The following is a 21,427-nucleotide window of genomic DNA, read 5'->3' as shown; positions in this document are numbered from 1 at the left end:
AGAACTCCACTCCTGACGGGAGTTTTGTCCCTTGGACTAAATAAAGATACCTGATTACTTGTGAAAAATATCACATTTGGATCAACAGAGAATACAAACAAAAATCTTTATTTAAAAAAAAAAAAACTGGTTTGAGTTTATTTATTGAAGCAACTTTTCAATTTTAATGTTATATTTTATTGTCTTACTCTGAATTTCTAAACAAGTATGCGATTCCCGTACCATCAAAGGAATATGTTCTTTTTGATGCTTGGTTTAGTGTTAGGCAGCCCGGTGGAGCAGTGGTCCTCACTGTGGCCCCCATCAAGAAGGTTGTGGGTGGAGCAGTGGTCCTCACTGTGGCCCCCATCAAGAAGGTTGTGGGTGGAGCAGTGGTCCTCACTGTGGCCCCCCGCAAGAAGGTTGTGGGTGGAGCAGTGGTCCTCCCTGTGGCCCCCCAGCAAGAAGGTTGTGGGTGGAGCCCCGGCTGCAGCACGGGGTCTTTCTGGGTGAGTCTCCATGTTCTCCCTGTTCCTGCTGGGTTCTCTCTGGTACTCCAGCTTCCTCCACAGTCCAAAGACATCAAGAGGGACCAGGTTAATCCAGACTCTAAATTGACCGTAGGCGTGGCTGGGAGAGCCAATGGTTGTCTGTCTCTATGTGTTGGCCCTGCCATGGACTGGTGACCTGTCCAGGGGGAAGGCTGCTGGGATAGGCTCCACCCCCACCACCCTCAACAGGAGGAGAGGGGGAAGATGGAGGGATGGTTTGGTGTTATAATGCTTCCTAAAAACTCTACATCATCTGAACTGACTTTATTGAATTTGGACCCTGCTGACACCAGTGCTGGTCAAATCTATTTGTCTGCTTAAAAGTGAACAAACAAACCATGATATATCTGCATTATTTCAGAAGGATGTAGCCTCTGCTCCAAATGTAATCTCTTACTGGAATAGCTTCACTCCTGACCTGAACTGGAAGAAAATCTGATGTCTTGGTCAAATCAGGACCAAACCCTGGTCTCTTTTCCCTCAGCAACATTTTACTGGAGAAATTTTGTGAGCAATGTAGCTTGGAAGAAGGTTTGGTCTCTACTGCAAAAGTACCCTCTCACAAATTAGGTGAAAGAGGTCTCTTCAAGTTGATTCATAGATTTTATCCAGTGACGCATTTTTGTCAAAAATTGCATGACACATTGGCAGATTTCCAAAAAAGCTGGTGTTGTGTGTTTAGTAGTTGAGTGGAAGTATGTTGGTAGTTTTCACAATGGGATCAAGGCTCTGACTGCTGCTGGTGTCCCGAGGTCATCAGCAGGGGGCAGCCTGCAGGTCTGGCACAGACAGGCTGTTTCAAGCTGCGTGGGGTTCATGTTCGCTCAGGTCCCTGGTGTGGTCTGTGACAAGTTTCTTTTGGCTTCCAGTGGCCCGCTTTGTTCCTCTCAGTTGGCCGTAGAGGACTTGACGGGGCAGGTGTTGGTCAGGCATATGGATGGTGTGCCTTAACCAGCAAAGGTGTTTCTTGGCCACAGCTGCTTCCATACTCATTGGGTTGGTGGTGTTGAGGATCTCTGTATGGGGGACTGGATCTTCCCAGGACAGGCTGAGTATCTTCTGTAAGCAGCCGATGTGGAAGGCCTCCAGGTTGGGGATATGCCGGCGGAACGGGTCCAGGATTCTGCTGAGAGCAGAGAGGAGAGACACACTGTGTTGTAAACGGCAACCTTCGTGCTGGCCTTCAGGTTATGACTTTCAAACATCCTGTTGCGTCCAAAGGATGATGAGGCTTTATTGATGCGGGTCTGTATTTCCATGTCAAGGGAGCAGCATGAGGACCAAGTGGAACCAAGGTAGATGAAGTGATCCACTGTTTTAGGAGGAGTGCTGTATGTCGATGGGAGGCGGAGCATGTTGGGAGGTTAGTTGACACATGACCTTGTTTTTTTTGGTTACTGACTTGGAGACTGAAGGATTGGTAGAGGCTGGATATGACGTTGAGGGAATGCTGCATTGACTCTGGACTGTGAGCTATGATGGTGCAGTTGTCAGCGTACTGAAGCTCACAGATTTGGTATGGCGTGGTCTTTGTGTGTGCCTGAAGCTGGCGGATGTTGAAGAGACTACCATCAGTATAGGCAGTGTTCCACACGGACGCCATCTTCGTATCCCATGACTCGGTGGAACAGGCAGACGGGAGGAGAGTAAAGAGCACCAGGGCCCAAACACGGCCAACATTCACCCTAAAGAACACTCACTGAAGTTCACTGGTGCGGACTCTGGCTTGCATCCCGTCACGCAGCTTCTGAAGGATGGTGAAGAACTTCGGCAGCAGCCCAGGTTTACTGAGGTGTTTCCAGAGCATCTCGGTCAGTGGTGTCAAAGGCTCTGCAAGGGTTATGAAGATGGTAAATGGTAAATGGACTCAATTTTATAGAGCGCTTTTCTACCTTAGCGGTACTCAAAGCTCTTTACAGTGTCGTCTCATTCACCTGTTCACACACTGATGATGGAGGCTGCCATGCAAGGCACCAACCTTCTCATCAGGAGCAATTATGGGTTCAGTATCTTGCTCAAGGACACTTGGACATGGTCACCGGGGTCGAGGATCGAACCAGCGACCCTTTGGTTGCTAGACGGCCACTCCACCCCTGAGCCATGCCGCCCACTACAGACTACATAGAGGTCCTATGATGTTCTCTGACCATGACAGAGACCATGTTGGTGGTGGATCTGAACCTCCAAAAGCCGGACTGTGTTTCCGGAAGCACACTCTGCGAGATGTTCTCTATCAGTCTGTTGACCATGAGCTTCGCCATCCCTGCGATGGAGAGGAGGGATATTCCACAGCTGTTGCTGCAGATTGCTCTACACACACACACACACACACACACACACACACACACACACACACACACACACACACACACACACACACACACAAAATTGAGAGAGTCATACATGTACTATGAAGCACCAGGAAAGGCAGACATGAACCTGAACAGGTGAGATTTTAAATTAGTCTCAAAAGAAGTGACATGTGGACAGGCACAAACCCAGATAGACGCCCTTCCAGACGGTGGGCCTGTTACTCTACAGTTGTTTTTAGGTTTTTACAGTTGCTTATGTACTGAAATAAAGTCATTGCAAGAATAGTGAACTCATACAACAAGAAAAACCTCAGGCCAGATTAGCACAATTTACATGAGACATCATTGTAAAATATAGACTGTGTGTTTATTACTCAATGCTTAATTATCACTTGCACTCAGAAAGCACTCGTGAAGACACAAATAACCATGGGGACTTGCTGTTGTTGTTGTTTTTGCTCAAAATTGAAAAAGAATTAAAAAATGAGCTGACAGGACAATTGATTAACCAATAATAGAGCAACGTAACGCCTCAGATTTGTCCTGGGATAGGCTCCACCCCCCCCCCCCCGCGACCCTTAACAGGAATAAGCGGAAGAAAATGGATGGATGGATAAAGTTGTTTGTCTTCAGCAGTGAAAGTTAAGCTCATGTTTGCGAATTATTTGTCCAGGAGTGAGGATGTAGATCGCCGGGAGTGGATCAAGAACTGCAGTTGTGAACTCTCTTGAGAAAACTCTGCTCCACTTGGAGCTGCTGGAATATGCTGGAGTGGAAAACACGTTGTTTTCTGGTTCTGGCTTCATTTCTGGTCCAATCCCTGATGAACAGAACCCAGATTCACCTCTGCTATTTCACAATAAAAAAAACCTCAAACATCAATGGTGTGAATTTAACTCCACTTGGTCTCATTATCATGGTGTGACCACACAGGTGGGCCAACACTTTGTCACCATCTGCAATTTCACATGTCCTGCATCCCCCCATCACATGGTGTCAAGCTCAGTTTTTGGTTTTCCTGTTTATGTCCAACAATATTTGCCCCTTTTCTTAACCCAATGACCTTTTCCATCAAGGTCAAAGATGAGTGCACAGGAACAGGCTGTAGGAGGGACTGTTCAAACATCCCCTGTCATCCGAGGTCTGGCCCTTGGTTCTGGGGTTGGCAGGAGGTTGGCAACATGGGACTGAATGAATCGGGGGGGACATGGTGGTGGAGGAGACGGGGGAGGTTCGGGGGACCAGTTGAAGAGGAAGTGGACATTTATTCTGTCCCATAGAGGCAACCAGTGAAGGTCACGGTATGGACAGGTCTTGGTGAGGAGGAGAGCTACACAATTTTGCACATACAGAGGGAAGCTTGCAGTGTCTGACCCTGGACGTACGAAGGGACTTTGTGAGTATTTCACAGCAGTGAAGGTCAGTTTGGGACAGAGGATGTTGCATGGGGGAGGAATCCAGTTTTTTGGTGGTCTTGAAAATTACAACAAGTTTGCTTGCTGCTCACTGAATTTTGAGTTGCAGGAGTTGACTATAAGCATGAATTTATTACTAACAGACATGCAGAAAGGGCCCTTTGATATTAGGGCAGCACCTGAGGTTTACCTCTACAAGCCCCCTTGATATTCAATATGGATGACTTCCTGTCAAAGGAACCAGATGCTCATCAGAGTTCTTGAGTCTGAAGATGAAGATTATGAAAATCACACATCAAACTGGCTCAGACACGCTGGCCGCCTGCTGTTTCTCTGCTACCAGTCGGTGGCGCTGATGCGCCACTTTGTTGTCTGTCAGCCGCCAGATAATATTAAGTAGAAGAAGTGCTACCCTCCCGGATCCCGGAGGGACGTGCTCGTGACTTTGAGTTGCCGTCCCGGGTGAAACGCCGCCTGCAAACGGAGAGCAGTCACTGTTGGACGTGTCAGCGACATCATCGGGATCATTTATGGCGTTGAAGTCGAGAGTTCACAGTAAAAGCAGCCGGTGAGTCCGAGCCGCTCCGGCTAGCTCCGGCTAGCTCGTCGGAGCTGGCCGCGAGAGCTACAAAATGGTGTCTTCATGTCCAGGATGGTGGCTGCTCGATGTGATCAGATTGTGAAAACTCTACCGTCGCCAGCTCCGATGGGGATGTGTGCTAGCGGAAGCTCAGCACCGTCCGCGGGTGTTATCGGTAACAACAGTGACATTAATCAATCAGGAGTGTCTCGTGCTGTCACGCTATTCGCGTGTTCGAAATGTGGAAAAACAAATGAGCGTTTAAAAAAAAACTCCGGTTAAATCTGTAGCACTGGACTGGTCGTGAGTGGTTGATAACTGTTCGATCTGTGTGACACGTAAGGTCAGTGACCCGGGACAGGACGTCCATCACCGGGCTGCAGATCCCTCCGTTTACGGGCCGGTGTGTTTGGGTTCCGTCGGGAGTGGAAACGACGGGATAAAGATGGAGAGGAGCGTGAGAGCGGCGCATGTTTACCGGGATCGGTCCTTAGCGGTGTTCCTTCTGGGACCCGGTCGATGTCATTCTCAGATACGGCGACAGCTCGTCAAGAAGCTCCGCCCCCAGCAGTATGTACGTGCAGGTCGGCGCGCGCTGATGGCGGACAGCTTCCCCGTTTCCGTCGACGCTGCAAAACTCGGCAGCGTCTCAACTCTCCCCTGAACCGCAGCTGGAGACGGTGGTTCCGGGTTTCTCGTCAGAGTCGCGGTCTGAGGTACCCAGAACTTCCGCTCCATTGTTCCATGAATGCTTTGGGGAAGGAAGCTTTAGCAGAAATCCCGTTTACTCGAAGATCCAGGCGGAAGCTCATTTTTACAGTAAACTATGTTGGTATTACAGTAAATGATGTTAGTATTACAGTAACTTTACTGACATCTCTGTGACGGTAACACAACTTACAACGGAATACGACAGTAGCAGCACTGACATGTAGAGAAAACTATGTTTTAGTCGAGGCTCATTCAGGCATCGCTTTTTAAAATGGAGTTCTAAGGTAGGAATGTGTTGCTCTGACTGTTACTGTGTTTTCTGAGAACTTCGGATGACGGGAAACTTCATCGGTAGTCATTGAAGACTTAAGTGTGTTGAGTGAGAGTTGATTGTTTCTGCTGGTGTCCTTGTATATTGATGATTAATTATTGATGCGACCCTTGATTGATCTACTGGTGTTAATCAGTGTTGATTATGAATCTGCAAAAAACAGTACTCATTGTTTGGTGACATTTTAAATTTCCATCTAAAGATGACAATGTTTTGCTCAACAACTGTAAATTAATGGAAATGTCAGGTTGATAAACAGGAAGTGATAGAAAGTAAACAGGCAGAGATGTTGATCAGCTGACAAAAGAGTAGTTTGTGCTGTGTAACCACTGATGGATGTTTCAGGAGACGTTTGAGCAAATATTGATGCAGTTGTGACATGGACAGACACACTGATGTTCCTCATGTCCCTCAGTAATCACATGATCCTTATCAGCTTGTTTTGCTCCTCATAGAGTGCACCACCCTTATCAGCAGCTGACTGTGCACAAGTGATATTTGAGCAGCACCACCCTGAGGCCACGCCCCCGACAGCCCAGGGTTTATCAGCTGATTGCAGTGTGCACGCACACACACAAACAAACACACATAAAAGGCCTTCTTTTTTTTAACCCCAAAAACATTTCAGTCAGCATGTGTAAGTAATCAGCGCTGTTTTTATGTCGTCACCTTCTTAAGATAATCGCCTAAAATAATCCAAAAACTGCAGACAAAACATCATGAGGAATTGTTTTAGAAAAGAAACAATTGTCAAAAAATGACTTGGGTAATTATTTTAAGAGGGTGATGATATGTAACATCGCAACCTTCACATGTGCATTACTGGATCGCGGCGTCCTGTTTTTGCTGGTGTCAGCATGGCGAACAGGAAGTGTAAAGCAGTATTGGCTCAAAAAAATCGGCAGTCCGTAATTGCCCTCTGTGAATGGCAATGGAGAGAAATTGGTATTGGCCCTCAAAACCAGATCAGTGTGTCCCCACTACACATGCTTCTTCTTCTCTGCTTTCCTCTACAGCAGAACCAGAGTCAGTGCTTCTTCTGATACGTGTGATTCTACAACTTCCTGCTGCGTCACCGTCTCATAACAACTGTGTGTGTTTCAGCAGCGCCCGCGCCAGGGCACCCTGCCTGAGCCAGACCACTGTGTCTGTGTAGTACCCGTGTAATGTGCACTGTGTACTGAGTGTGTACTACTACTACTAAACGTACTCCAACAGAGGTTCCAGCTGTCTGCTGATGAGACATATTCCTCCTCCAACTGGATGAGAGTGCTGATATCAGAGGCTCCGCCCACTTACTCATTTTCATATATTAATTCGATTATTCAGGGTGTTTGATCAGTGATCAATAAATCAGTATATAGATCAATAACTGGTACGAAATGGATCGTTTTATTGTGACCTCAGAGTTCACCAGATGAACTCATCCAGTGAAACCAGTTCAGACTCATCAACATATTCCAGCAGGTGTGTTCCTGCCTCCATCTGATTGGCTGGTCCCCTCCATTTAGGCCTGCTGAGTGTTGTGTTATTGGCTGTTGTTGACCGGCCCTGTGTCAAAGGTCATGTTACTGACTGTGTTTGTCATGACTGTTTCTTGTTCCCTGTGTAGGATGCCGCTGGTGGAGGAAGCGGCCAGTGGGCTCAAACAGTGCTCTCTGGCGCAGGATCAGCTGGAGGACGCCATCAACAGTGTGACAAAGGCCGAGCAGCAGCTGAGAGAGAATGCCAGAGAGGTCAGGACCTTCTTCCTCTTCCTCGTTCGTGTTTGTCATTGATGATGTTTGGCACTGTGGCATCCACCTTTGTTGTTAACTGCTTTCCAGCCGACACCCTGAACATGCAGCCCCGTGGCTGATCAGGAGCAGCTTACATAAACCTGCATAAAATCGGCATATCTTTGTCCGATTGCCTGGTCGCTGGTCATGGCCGATCACGTGAAAATTGGCCAATATTGGTTACCGGCCGATCGAGCGGTGCATCCCTAGTCTCCTCAGTCTCAGTGCAGGTGACACCAACAGGTATGTGGTCCGTGTACAGCACCTGTCTACATTCGATCAGATGAGATTAGATTGTACTCATGCATCCTGAAGGAACGTCAGGTTATCAGCTGCTGACATTCACTCAAATCATAAAACGAAAACAATAAAAAAACATAAAACGCTTAATAAAAATCTCAAAAAATATAATGCCAAACTGTAAAAGCTTGATTGAAGAAAAAGAGTGCACATCAGCCTTTTATTTGGTTAGCTGCCCCCCCCTCCTCCCATTTAGAGGAGTTAACCTCCTCCAGAGACTGAGCCAGTGATCAGGGACTAGGCCAGTTTGTTGTCCAGCTCCAGAGTTCGGGTTCTGCAGGACCCACTGACATTAATCTCCCCCCCCATTCCCACTGGCCGTGGATGAGGCTTGTCTTCCATCCTTTATCTTCTCAAAGTCTCCCTTCCTTCTCAATATGACATCATGTATTTCAACACAGGAAGTCAGACAAATGTGGACAGGCGCAGTTTACCAGGTGCAAGTGAACGCAGCATGAAGTCACTTGAGTGGTCAGCTCTTGTTGAAGCAGTTGATCTGGTTATGAAGTGGAAATAGCAAGAGTCCATTGCAGTCATAGATGACAACTGCCATAGTAGATTCCAGTTAAGAAGTGTGTGACTGCATCTCTCAGGGGTATGTGTGACATGACCTGCAGGAGAAGAGCTGGAACACTCTGGGAATGATGGCTCCCTCCCTCCCCTCGTCCTCCGCCCAGTGCGTCACACTCGTAATGTTATATACTTAGACCTGGTAGGTGGCAGTATTTACCTTGTTGGGTTGCGACCCAACCATAAACTCAAGGTAAAAGAAAAGTAAATCTGCGTCATCAACCAGCGACATTTATTTTTGTCTTGGCTGTGGAAGTACAAGAACCATCTTCCTTGATGTGCTCAGTGAGATGGACCTGTGCTGAGGCCGGCTCTGGAGGAGGTGGCCGGTATTGAGAGAAGCCTTTACAGCTGCTCCCGCTGTCTCACTTGTGTTCATCCAGAAGGGAAAAATCAGACTATTTGTCCATCAATATATTCAGTTTTGTATTTCTATTTTTTATTTACACCACATGGTAGCCCACTTCTTGGCGCTTTCTCACTGGCCACCGAGCCGCTAATTCACCCGTCTTTTTTGTGGCTCAGTCTGAGGTTTCAGACAGAGTGCAGCAAATTGGGGATCAGTTTTAGCCCAGCAATTTTTCTGCTCCGAGGGTTCACTTATTGCTGCCTCCACTGCGATGTGAATCTAGGCCGTTGATGTGCCGGCTCGGTGTGAGGTGGGCGGAGGTTTCGATGATGACGCAGACTCGCAAACACAACGCTCGTTGGTTCTCCCGCATCAAACACCTCAGACAATGTTAACACCGCTGCTGCTGGCAGCCGGAGCGGCAAACTGCTGTTTTGAAACTTACAGACTGTCACGGGGATAAAGATTCTCCCGAGGTGTCGTCACTTCAGCAAGATGAGCACCTGAGGAGCTGCTTAGATCAGGGAGCTGCTGACATAACTGGCAAGAGGAGCGTGGATCACGGGACTGCGAAGGATGGCTTGTTGTATGAAAAGGTCGCGGAGGAGCTTGGTGGACGTGGCTATCGCCGGATGATGGAATGTCACCAGCGAGTTGAAAATCTTCGGAAAAAAGTACCAGCAGGTCTGTGACCACAACAGCAGCGACAGAGGGAGGCTGGACTGGGACACTACGAGGTTCGCAGTGTCACTGTTCATGCACAACTACGTGCCGCACTTCATGTCACATGGTTACGCCCACACAAGTGATTTTTTTTTTTTTTTTGGAAAGAGAAATAATACGCTACCGTAGGTATGAATGTGAGTGTGAATGGTTGTTCGTCCCTGTGTGTTGGCCCTGTGATGGACTGGAGACCTGTCCAGGGTGAACCCTGCCTCTCGCCCGTAGATGCTGGGATAGGCTCCACCCCCCCGTGACCCTTAACAGGAATAAGCAGAAGACAGTGGATGGATGGATGGATGGAATATTACACCTCTTTTTCACACAGACAAGACAGCAAATTCCCGCCTCTACTGGGCCAATAATTTGGCGCATTCTTTGTCTAAAAAGGGCTTCTGTGTGTCAGTTGCTTGGGCAACCCATGGGGTCGGTGACAGACCACTCATGATTGTTTTCAGCAGACTGCCTTTTAGGGTACGCAGCATTCACACAAGTTTATGGAACTGGACTTTGGGCAAAGTGTGTTCAGATCTGTTCCTTGGGCTCTAGTGTGAACACCCTCTACGTGCGGTTGGGGGACACTGGTGGTGGTAGAGGGCCTTACGGGTGTGTATCATCAAGGGAGTGTACCTTTTTAAAAATAGAGCAGGCTGGAGGTGGAGCTTCTTCATCTGAGCGATGTAATCAGATACTTATTACATCAATATCTGATTCAAACATTTACTGATGCTGTTGCCAGACAGATGCACTGACTTGAGGAGGGATGGGAGGCACAGCTCCAAAAATAGAAGCTCAACATGTGGCGGAGGATGTTGCTATCATGGCAGTGTTTGTGGGAAATGGTGTGGTCATTGTTCTCATACTGACATCTTCTGGTTGTGTGACTCATGTCACCCAACAGACACAAACACACTGGCAGGTTTTGTTGTGAACGTGACTCAGTCAGTTGGTCGTTGACCAGTCACAGCCCCTTATCCGACCTTTTATCCAGTCGTGTGTGTGTGTGTGTGTGTGAGAGAGAGCGAGAGAGAGAGAGAGACTTGACAAATCAAAACACTTATCATTGCACTCAACTGCCCCTGTGGTTACCCTGGTGATTCAGGCTCATCTGCATGTGTCTGTGGAGGTGGAGCAGCTACAGTTGGTATATAAGTCACATTACTGAGAGACTTGACTGGTGGGGAACTCCCTCTGTTGGTCGTCCATCTAGTGACTGCTGTCTGTCAGGTGTGTGTGTGTGTGTGTGTGTGTGTGTGTGTGTGTGTGTGTGTGTGTGTGTGTGTGTGCCAGCAGCTGGTCATTATAGAAAAACAGGCTCCTTGAACTTGACAAGTGTCTCTGACTAATGTCCAGTTTGTTATAAGTTACGGCTGTTGAGACTATCAAGCTCCGTCCTCTGATGAATGCTTTGTTTCATTCTGAATCGAAACCTCTCACTCGCCCATCTCCCTTGCTTCTCCGTCTCACTTGTCTATCTCTCTTCAACCAGTGTGTCTCTGTGACCTGTCTCAGGTGCGCTGGAAGCTGCAGAGCTGCATGAGCCGTCAGCAGGAGGCGTTACGCTGTAGAGAGGTGTGGCTTCTGGGCCAGATCGAGCTGCTGGAGCAGTTGAAGAGCGACGCCCTGCAGCAGCAGCTGCAGCGACTCCACCGGGTGACTCAACTTTCTTCTTCTGGAGCGTGAAGGGTTGGCTACAAACTTTGGCACTACCAAGTCATAACAACTAAATAACTATGTCCTGCAGCACCACCGTTGACCATCCTTCTTGTTCCAGGGAAAATGTCTTCGTAGTCAGTGTTTGCAGTGTTAACTGTTGCTAATAAAACCATGTTAGTCAGCCAGCTTAAGCTCCAAGTCCGACTCCCTATATGTCTGCGGTTGCTAACTGTCCCAACAGCTGCGTTAGGGGCTTACGTGTGGTGGTTCTGTACAGTTAAGGGTAGCCAACCCCAGATGTATGGGATGAAGCGCTGGTGTTTCCTAGTGGACGCTGTTGGAACGCAGCCTTGTTCCAGTTGATTTCAGAGAATATCACATCTGATTATATGCAAACAGACTGTCATCTTAGAGAGACCGTTCTTTTGACTGACTGGTGGTTTTGGTTGTTTACTGTGTGCTCCTGCAGCTCCGGGGTCAGTTTGATGTGGTCTTCCAGCAGCTACAGACCTGCAGCAGCAGCGACCTGAATAACCAGCTGAGCAGCTGCATGGAGAAGTAAGACTTTAACATTTGAAAAGTTGGGATGCTGGAAAACTGTTTCCTAGTCTGCCAGGACTGTTGCTAGCTTGTTGTCTGTGTTTTTGTGTAGTCTTTGGACACAGATGTCCATCCATGCAGCTACAAGTGCTACAGCCCACCTGCAGATACCAAACGTTCCACAAAGGAATGTTTGGTATCTTTCTTTCTATCTGCTAACTCAGGCTGCAATGAACAGGCTAACATGAGTACCACATTCCCCTCATGCAGATGGACCTCAGCTGAGACAAAAGTCCAGAAAAATGAAAACAAATCAGAGACAGGTTTACTTTGTCCAGGCTATTGGGCAGCTGCTATTTTAACTCTTTATTTATAGAGGATTTTCATGTTTCAGTCCAACTACAAAAACACTGAACAATAACACAAAAACCAAGGTCCTGTCTTTAAATCCGGAAGGCAAAATGCACACATACTCAACACATCATCTACAGTGCTGGAACTATTTGTTATTATGTTAAAGTTAATAATTAAATCATAACTTGTCTGTTTTTTTATGCTTTTTATTCTGAAGACTATATCTCTTAATTAATCTGGGAATAATTTTATTTACCTGTGTACTCATTAATGCTTTGTTTCGGGGCACCTGGGTAGTTTGGGGTGCACCGGTGAATTTATTTCTATAGGTAGACTACTGGCAGGGAACCAGTAGGCATTGGGAAGGGCATACGTGTTTTTTTTGTTTTCTTTTTTTGTTTATTTGTTTGTTTGTTTTTGCCAGGGCAAGAAAGACGCCATTGTTCCCTTGTTTGCTTGCAAAATGGTAAAATAGAGTGAAGAAAACTTGATGCTTGCCTGGACAATGAACTTTTTCCCCCTTGCACAAGATTCATTCCTGAGGGGCCTCAGTGGCCTTTTGAATTTGAGTTCATTTATTATTTATTTTCTTCTTCTTCTTTTATTTTTATTTTCTTTTTTTCAAGTTTAGGAAAAATCACCACGACAAACTCTCTCACTCGTTGGCTAAATAAGCCTGCCATTTCTGCCAGCGCTGGTCGCCCAGGTCTTTTGGGAGTCGGCTTGAACAAGTCATTTGCTCAAGGACGTTCAGTTGTTTTGCAGGAGCAACAAAAGTATCTGTAGGGGGGTGATTTTCCTTTTTACAACACCTTTTTACAAAGTGGTGGCCTTTTTACTTGCAGCCAACAACAACCTCAAGAAGAGAAATATCATTTTTGTCTCATCCATCTGGTATGATTCCAAGATAGAGAGCAGTGAAGGATACACTGATATTGAAATGAAGAACCTTTGAAATCATTTTTACCGCTTCCCTCCAGAATATCTGGATAGAGGAGCACCAAAAACACGAGCGCAAGGACCTCTCCACGTTCTATCCAGCAGGCCAGTTGGATGCCAGTCTGTTTGGACTTCTGTTGGGGAGTTTTTAAGAAGCAAATTCCATTTTCCCAACAAAAATCTCTCCCGGTCCAGGAGTTGGTGGAGGCTGACTGTGTCTTCCAGGCTTTCAGCCACATGTCCTCTGTTATTACGATGTTCAACTCTTTTTCCCATTGATGTTTCACAGTCTGTGTCTCAGGGTCGATGATGTCCTTATTCAACGAGGTGATGCCATGGCTTGTAAGCCCTTTGTTATTCCCTGAGTCATATGCATCCATAAATATAAGAATAACTGTTTGTGGCTGCTTGGTTACAACCTTTCAACTTTTTACAAAAATAATCACCGAATTGTAAGTGCCTGTAAAAGTCTTGTCCACCCAGGCCACACGTTTGACACAAGTTGTTTAAGCTGACGAGCTCCCACTCCTTAACAATTTTGAGGCAGTGGTGCCGTCGGAGGCCCCTTGGCTGCATCTGGGATCGTTTGCTGGCTCACTAAAAAGTTTTCTCTTTTTGGAGTCCAGATTTTTTAACAACCTTCCCCATATCTCCAATGATAAGCTCACCCATTGGCTCTCTGTCTGTAGTATTTTATCTTCCATTCCCACACAGCCAAGCAATGATTGTATGGGTGTGTCTGTTAAAAATAAGTCCATAGTTTCCCTTTTAGCCAGTATACTAGAGGTCTCCATTGAACTGCTAAATTCAAGGATTCAAGGATCTTTATTGTCATACCATTTTGCATTTGCATGTTAGTGGTACGAAATTTGGACTGGTATAAGCCAAGGTAATTCAATATATCTATAATGATAAATAATAATGTCTTAAAGAGGGGAGGGCCTTGCTGCCATTTCTGTCCAGAAGCTGAAGAGTGGAGAATTTCACCCTTAGTCTCTGTTTATTCCAAATGGATTGTGAAGCTCCGTCTTGAGGAAGTTTTCAATAAACGTCACTGCAGACTTGTCCTCAGCATTTTCAGAGATGCCATGAATCCTGATTTTATTGTGCCTCCAGCGCCCCTCCATATCAGTCACCTTCTCTAGTGCCTGCTGTTTGGTGAGAGTGTCCTTGACTCCATGTCCCATCTTCCCATATCGATCATGTTTTCCTCCATCTGTCCTAACCGTTTTCACTGCCTTTTCGATTTGACCTGTCACTTCTTGTATTTTCTGGTTACTTGTATTACAAACTCATCCATTTGGTTTTTAATGTCCTCCCTGAAGCATCTGCAAAAATCAGAGAGATCTTTTTTCAGTTCAGCCTGGAATGCCACCATCCCCTTAGTCAGAACTTCACTCACAACCGTGCTGACTGAAACCAAAGTTTTGGTCTCTCTTTGGCCTCAATCTTGTCTCGAGGTTTCACTCGCTTCAGCCTCCTTCTCAGATTCTTTTTCAGGGTTATTGCGTAGTCCATGTCCTTCTTTCTTGCCTTTGTCCTCATTCATCGTTGAAGCAAAATGTATCTCTTTGTTTATACGTCGCGATGGTTGAGCAAAGAACTATGAGTTTAAGGCTGATACCCACTCAGTTACGATGCCTCCATGCTGGGTAGTGCACCAGCGGAAGTTCTGGGCTATTGGACAGCTGTTAATGTAGAACCCTTGTCAGGTTTGAAGATCTTAACAAGCTCGCACTTCACATTTATATGATGAGCCAAAGAGGTCAGCAGGTGATCAGTATGGGCTGCTAGAAACAAGGGCAAGCTAACTTCTTCAGTTCACCGGATCACCAGCCTTGATCGGTGACGAAAAGAATGAAATGACTCATTTTCTGTGCGTCAGTTGTCTGCACCGTGGCGAAGGTGTGGTTCTAATGTTCCCACCCCTGTGGTTGTGAAATTAGCTTTAGTCAGCCTTGGTCAGCTGATTGTGTGGCTGTGTGTTCTGGTTGATTCTCCTGGTTCTTTTCATGAGGTGTCCAGATGTTAAGCCTCTCAAGCTCGCATGGGGGATGCAGTAAAATGCACGATTAATATATCAACGTCTGGCTGCTGTGGCTGCCATTTTACTGCTGCACCTGATTAATACTGAAGTTGGCGAGTCTAACATTTATGATTGCAATTGAGGAACTTGACATGACATGTTGATAATTGTCATGTTGAACATCACCTGGACACACACACACACACACACACACACCTGATGTTGTAAGAGCGTGTCTAGTGTCATTTCTCCTCCCATGTATCCAGGTTGTCTTCTCTGAGTCTGGCGCCAGATGAAACACCTGACATGAATTTCCAAGCCGACACTTGTTCTCTGAGGGAGGCCATCACCTCATTCGGAAGTGTCAGTGCCCAGGTAAAGCGCATATACACAATTACACACACACGTAGGTGTCAGGACTGTCTGATGACATCTGTGTACTTCCTGTCTACAGCTGGTGGAAGGCGTGGCTTCTCAGGTGCAGAGTTGTGCCCCTAAGAAACAGGTATGTGGCATTGATACTAAAAAAATTACAAAGACACCTCAGAGATTCATATGACACCACTTCCAACTTCCTGTTGTCATTCTGGTCAGAACTCCATTTCAAAAGTGGTTTTCTTGTTGTCATGGCAGCAGACCTGACAAATCATGAATTCATACCGTTCTTAGGTCACCATCATGATTTTGTTATTTCACCATCATTTGATTCATTTATTGCAATGAAATCACAGTCAAATTTATATTTGTGATGTCATGACCCAGACAGCAGGTTGGGACACACCACGAACAACTGTTTTCAGCATCAGATCTGTGTGAATCAGGACTGTGTTGCTTGAGTGGCGCCGTTCATGTCAGCAGTGACGTGAACAAGTCCAACTGTCCTTGCTATTTGAGCTGCATAGAAGAACATTGGTAGTTCACAAACAGTGACACCTGTAAATGCTAGCAGTTACCCATTTGCAGGTTGTGTTAGCTAAATTAAGTTTTAGATTCTCCTGAAATGAGTGACAGCACTTCTCATGCTAACCACTGCAGGAAACATTTCAGTCTGGAGTTTCTTTTCCTCCTTGACTGTGTTTGTAGTTGTCGGCAGAGGCTCTCAGTTCTGTCCGAGGTGATTCTCGCTGAGGTGTTGAGGGTAGCTTGTTGTGCTGATGGGTTTACACCCACAACACTTTGCAACGTTCTCTACAGTTTTCTGGTCCATGTCTGTATTATGGAAACCTCTCTTTCAGGAATGAGTTTGTTTTTTTGTCTTGACTCCTTAGAGTCAGGCTCCCAATTTAATGTTTGTTTGCAGGGGAAACAAAATATATGGGAATGCTGGCCTCAGTCACATGAAATGATTCAGCATGTTGCGTTCGGTCTGAGCAATACTGGACTCATCAGCAATACACGAGGGTCACATTGATGGTAAAGATCTGTTCCAATTTAGTTCTCTGTCTCTGCAGAAGATGGAGATCACCACTCTGGGTGACTGGCTGTTGGAAACCCATCCAGCAAGCAGCCCTCCTGTTGGCCACCAATCCAGCAAGAACCCTCAGGATTGGCTGATGTCTCACAGGGAAAGCAAGGTGAGCGGCACCTAACCTATCTAACGTAGATAGCAATGTAATAACCCCTCGTGGTCCTGAGTCTCTTTTCTTCCTGTCTGTGTGCAGACGTCCTGTCCTGCCCTGACCTCAGTGGACTTCCTTAAGGCATGGGGTCAGCTCAGGGACCTAGAGGTGTGGCTCCTGCAGGACCAGAAGCTCTCCAGGCAGTGCAGCACCAGCAGTTGTAGCCTCTCTTTCTCCATTGAAAAGCTCAATGAGTTTGACTTGAGCGATGTCTTGCAGGATGATGAGTTAAGTGACTGGCTCATCACCCCAGCGATTGTTGATACGGAGATGGTGTCTGATGCAGAGCGCTGGCGGCAGGTGATGAAGCCGTTTGAGGAGAGCTGGTCGTGCAATGATTGGCTGGCAGGATCAAGCCGCCCAGCCACGGACTGCTCCTCCTGCTGTCAGGCTGCCAAAGCCCTGGAGATTGAGAACCTGAGCCAGCTGAAGTGCCTTAAGATCCCAGCCACTGCCAGCCCCGCCTCACCGGCAACCACCCTGGAAACTTGGATTCAGCAGGCACCACCAGTCCAGCAGGCCTGTCGAGCCAACGAGCTCTGTGCCAGCTACTCAGAATGCGTCTGTGATGAGAATTGTGGAAAAGAAGCTCTGAACCTCTGGCTGCTCAGACAGGATGGACGAGATAAAAACGGCGTCCCTGTGACCAAGAATGCCCCGCCCACCCAGCACCACAGAGAGCAGGAACGGAAGGTAATGTGTGGTGATAATTGCTTCAATAAAAATGAAAATGATTGGCAGGTCTCAAGTCAGGTGTGTCATCTCCCGGCAGGTCAAGGCCATCCTGGAGGCGTGGCTCCACCCAACCAAGAGCTCCCCCCTGATTGGCTGGGTGGCTTCTGATGAGGAGAAGGCCAGCAGGGAGGAACACAGCTCCAAGTTCAAGTCTTTCTCTTCCACATCTTCAGTGTTCCAGATCCCACTAGATCTAGAACACTGGGTGCTTCACAAAAATGCATCCAGTCCTGCTCAGACAGGAGCTCAGCCCCGCCCACCTGCTGAGGAGGACGAATGGCTGCTGAAGAAGAAGACTCAAGCTGAGGTGACAGACTAGTTCATCGATCAGTCAATCTTTATTTATATCGCGCCAAATCACAACAAAGCCATCTCAAGGGTCTTTACACAGAGGTCTAGAACCTCCCTCTCTAACTCAGACCCAGCGTTTCCACAGGAGCAGCCCTCGGTGACGCTGGCGGGGAAAACTCCCTTTAACAGGAAGAAACCTCAGGCAGAACGGAGCTCAGAGTGGGCGGCCATCTCCCTCGACCGGGTGGGGTTGAGAGGGAGCGAAGGGGGGGGTAAGAGATGAGAGAGAGGGAGGGGTGTAGAGGGGAGAGAAACATGGCCAGGGCGAGCAAGTAGTTGGTCCAGGACAGGAAGTCATCAACCCAGCGTCTACAGCCCCAGATGACCTGCAGGGCGAGAGAGCATAGACACCTCCAGGAAGACGTTGAGGTTGATGGATGATTGACGCATGAGGATGTTGTGGATAAAGATGGAGAGAAACAGGGAGGAGAGAGAAGCCCAGTGCATCATGGGAGATCCCAGCAGTCTGAGCCTATAGCAGCAGATCTAAGGGCCAGCCTAAGCAGTCCTGACTATAAGCCTGATCAACAAGGATGTCTTAAGTCTGCTCTTAAACCTAGAGAGGGGGTCTGGGTCCTGGACTGAAACTGGGAGACGGTTCCACAGGAGGGGAGCCTGATAGCTGAAGGCTCTGGCTCCATTCTACTGTTAGAACTCTAGGAACCAGCAGGAACCCTGCATCCTGGGAGTGAAGGGTTCTAGCTGGATCATAGGGGACTAGGAGCTCTGGCAGGGATGAAGGAGCTTGAGCATTAAAAGCTTCAGAAGTGAGAACAGGATTTTAGTGCTGTCACCAATCAAATGGACCTGGCACTGTCCAGCTCTTTCATTCCTGACATTCTGTCTTGAATGTCTGTCATTGAGATGGCTCCTGGATCTCGTTCGGGGGTCTCGCTGTGGTCTGGTCTCAGATCCACTAGCCACTGAGCATCTGTGTTGTGTTTTGAGCATGTCCATAAAAGATGGGCCAGTTTAAGTTCTGCGTTCTTATTCTGTTGCATACACAGTCACATTTGCCGGTGCGATCCACACGTCGCATGCTGATAGTCCCTGTGTCCTCTTCATAACTGCTCTGCAGCGGAGCAGCTTGGAGCTGTTGTGCAGTACAGGAGCAAAATTTGGTTACTGTTTGTAATCAATAATCGTCATAGATGATTATTAATCGTTCTTAAAAATTAATAAATCTTACTAAACAAAACTAATTATAAAATAGACCACCGACAGAAAATCCGGACCAGTAACCAAACAGTCAATGCGGGTTCAAAAGGTGTTTATCCAGAAATATTTGGGAAATGTTGGCATCTGGCGTGTGAACAGGAGTGGAGGCTGGCAGCACTTCAGCCAGGTAAATCCTATTCTATGCTCCGGCTCCTAGCAGAACACAAGTGTGTGCGTATGCCTGAAGGGGTGGGGCGGGATGGCAGGTATGACTCGTCATAGCCACGTCACTGAGGGCCAGCTGGAAGGGGGGCTGCAGAGTGTAATGGCGGCTCGCCAGTATCACGTGACTGCAATAAAGGCGAACAACTGAGCAGGAGGTTTAAACTCTCTAGTGCTCAGATGTGTGTGTGTGTGTGTGTGTTTGTGTGTGTGTGAGAGAGAAGGAAGAGGTAGAGATGTTGAACGGAAGTTCTCTGCCATCGTGGTGGAGGATCAGTGTCTCTGTGCTACACAGAACTCAGCTGATGAGCAGCGTGAGTCTGGACCTCTAACCCTCTCGGCAGGTACTGATCTCAGCTGGGAATGCAGAGCAGCGCAAGTTTGAGCCGCTGCAGCCAGATGTGATCAGAGGTCACTTGAGTGTGGTGACACAAGCAAACAGTGGTAACAACAACACAAACAATATTTTAATAATGTTGTTACTCCCTTAGAGTTTGCTGGTCGCCGCCCCACCATCTTCAGTCACCATCTTTCTTGGTCACTGCTCCTCCATAGTCAACGCATACACACACCGGCAGCCAGGGCCGTCCAGGTTCAGCCTGAACTGGACTTTGTGATTGGCCTTGATTCACAGGCTGATGGAGTCATTGAACTTGTTGTGAATGTCCATGACGCTCCTGACATAAAAAAGAAAACCTATGTGGCTTAAAGCCAGTCTGATTTGTATTGATAAGAGCTTCTACTCGTTCATTTAATCTGTTTGCTCATATTTAAGTATTGTGAAGACTAGATTCAGCATCTAACTCGGTCTAGCTGATGAGGGATCAGTTCCATCTCGTTTCACTGAGAGAGAAATAAAGGAAAGCTCCCCAGAGTGGATTGAGTGAGGAAGCAAGCAGTGGAAGATGAGAGTTACCTGGTCTGCAAGTGTTTAACATCTCAACAGCAACGTTGTTGGGCCGGCCAACTGCTGGATGATTGCTTGATGTATTGGTAACGTACCCTGGTTTTTGCCTGGCAGGAGCGCCTGATGTTGCCAACGGTCTGTGACCTGTTCTCTTGTTTGAAAATGGGTGGAGACAAAGAGAAATGGCTCCACAAAGCACCTGTCCAGGTCAGTTATGGTGATGAGGTTGTTGTCATAGTAACGTGTCTATATCAGAGTGAAACTAGAAGGCTGACCCTGCACTCAAGCAGTGAGGCTAACTGACTCTGTTTTCCTTCCAGATGTGACAAAGAAGATGATCAGAAGCTTCTGGATGTTTCTTCTCATTCGTATCACTTTATGGCTGATCAGCGCACACAATGATAATGACTGATTTATGCTGCCGCTCTCTTCCTGTGACATCACCTGCTGCTTGTTCTCCTCCAGTCAGATCAAAACAGCTGCTGTTTGTGGGAAAACCTTCCACCTCCCAACTGGATTCAGTCTCTTCACCGAGTTCCTGTGAGTTTCCTGAAGATGACGATGTGTCACGTTGGGAGGAGCTTAGTCAAACAGAAAGTTCACTACCAAAATAAAAGACCGGTGAAATTGCCCCTTCATTTTAATAATCAATAACATCAACATGTAGATTCTTCTTTATGTGGTTTTCAGCTGACAAGATTGGAAGTGGAGCCTGTCATGCTTCCTGCTTGTGTGACGACTTTGATGACATCATGTATGATAATAGATTTTAGATCTTAAGTAATACCCAGTAATGATTGAACTGATGGTGTCTTCTGATTGGCTGCTGACATCACGCAGTAAATGCAGTTACCTGGCTGATGCTGTGGGGTGTCTATGAGTGGCCATGTTGTTGATGCATATACGTGTGTGTGTGTGTGTGTGTGTTTGCGCGCGCGCAAGTGCTGGGAGGGTTACTTTATTTTAATGGAATTTATTTTACCAAACTTACAAGAAACTTTATTTCTCAGACACAGTTCGCACAGATCTACTTCCTGTACTGACTGACAGCTACCTGCTTCACATCCTCTCCCAAGATGCCTGGGGGAGGCTGCCTGTCAGCAGGCAGGTCACATGACTGCAGTCAGCAGTGATTGGTGCATTTATTGCTTGTTGGGGGTGGGGCTTTGTGATGTCATCATTCTGCTCCTGCTGCTTCTCTACAGTAATAAAATATGCTGACCTCATCTGTCTGTGACATCACTGATCACATGAAAAATATTTTATCTACTGCTTGTATAAATGGATGAACCTTGAATATAGGCTTTAGTACACCTCATAAGCT

The 21,427-nt window shown here is 47.0% G+C and overlaps 2 protein-coding genes across 6 annotated transcripts; one reads left to right on the top strand and one right to left on the bottom strand.

Annotated features, from left to right (window-relative positions):
* Positions 1 to 190: 190 nt before the first annotated feature.
* LOC147247033 (uncharacterized) lies at positions 191 to 5,490 on the bottom strand. 2 transcript variants are annotated; one of them, XM_086180155.1, is made up of 4 exons: positions 5,316 to 5,490; positions 2,465 to 2,840; positions 2,231 to 2,360; positions 191 to 1,653 (listed from the first exon to the last, which is right to left on the bottom strand). In XM_086180155.1, exons 3-4 carry the CDS (start codon positions 2,335 to 2,337, stop codon positions 1,329 to 1,331), a joined length of 432 nt encoding a protein of 143 aa, XP_086036281.1. In that variant the 5' UTR covers positions 2,338 to 2,360; positions 2,465 to 2,840; positions 5,316 to 5,490; the 3' UTR covers positions 191 to 1,328. The 2 variants fall into 2 exon arrangements, with proteins under 2 accessions (XP_086036281.1, XP_086036282.1); XM_086180156.1 differs by lacking the exons at positions 2,465 to 2,840; positions 5,316 to 5,490 and having other exon boundaries at positions 191 to 1,656; positions 2,231 to 2,296.
* On the top strand, positions 4,657 to 21,329 carry ncoa4 (nuclear receptor coactivator 4). 4 transcript variants are annotated; one of them, XM_086180147.1, is made up of 12 exons: positions 5,405 to 5,553; positions 7,492 to 7,615; positions 11,109 to 11,249; positions 11,722 to 11,810; positions 15,378 to 15,486; positions 15,566 to 15,616; positions 16,563 to 16,685; positions 16,773 to 16,838; positions 16,950 to 17,423; positions 17,503 to 17,772; positions 20,218 to 20,310; positions 20,424 to 21,329. In XM_086180147.1, the coding sequence occupies exons 2-12, from the start codon at positions 7,493 to 7,495 to the stop codon at positions 20,427 to 20,429; spliced, it is 1,545 nt and encodes a 514-aa protein (XP_086036273.1). In that variant the 5' UTR covers positions 5,405 to 5,553; position 7,492; the 3' UTR covers positions 20,430 to 21,329. The 4 variants fall into 4 exon arrangements, with proteins under 4 accessions (XP_086036274.1, XP_086036273.1, XP_086036272.1 ...); XM_086180148.1 differs by lacking the exon at positions 5,405 to 5,553 and adding an exon at positions 4,657 to 4,825 and having other exon boundaries at positions 16,773 to 17,423; XM_086180146.1 differs by having other exon boundaries at positions 16,773 to 17,423.
* Positions 21,330 to 21,427: the final 98 nt, after the last annotated feature.

Source organism: Aulostomus chinensis, chromosome 16 (genome assembly GCF_037954235.1).
Source record: "Aulostomus chinensis isolate RoL2024-O1b breed Wild chromosome 16, RoL_Achi_v1.0, whole genome shotgun sequence".
In the NCBI taxonomy this organism is placed as follows: domain Eukaryota; kingdom Metazoa; phylum Chordata; class Actinopteri; order Syngnathiformes; family Aulostomidae; genus Aulostomus; species Aulostomus chinensis.
This window is presented reverse-complemented; position numbering and strand designations above follow the sequence as displayed.

Bases quoted from the DNA above. Each gene is read 5' to 3' on its own strand.
- ncoa4 (XM_086180148.1), top strand. From the start codon at position 4,788: ATGGCGTTGAAGTCGAGAGTTCACAGTAAAAGCAGCCG. The intron at 15,617-16,562 runs GTATGTGGCATT...CTGTCTCTGCAG, and splicing joins GTTGTGCCCCTAAGAAACAG to AAGATGGAGATCACCACTCT. The intron at 17,773-20,217 runs GTGACAGACTAG...TTTGCCTGGCAG, and splicing joins AGAAGAAGACTCAAGCTGAG to GAGCGCCTGATGTTGCCAAC.
- LOC147247033 (XM_086180155.1), bottom strand. From the start codon at position 2,337: ATGCTCTGGAAACACCTCAGTAAACCTGGGCTGCTGCCGAAGTTCTTC. The intron at 1,654-2,230 runs GTGAGTGTTCTT...TGCTCTCAGCAG, and splicing joins GTCCGCACCAGTGAACTTCA to AATCCTGGACCCGTTCCGCC.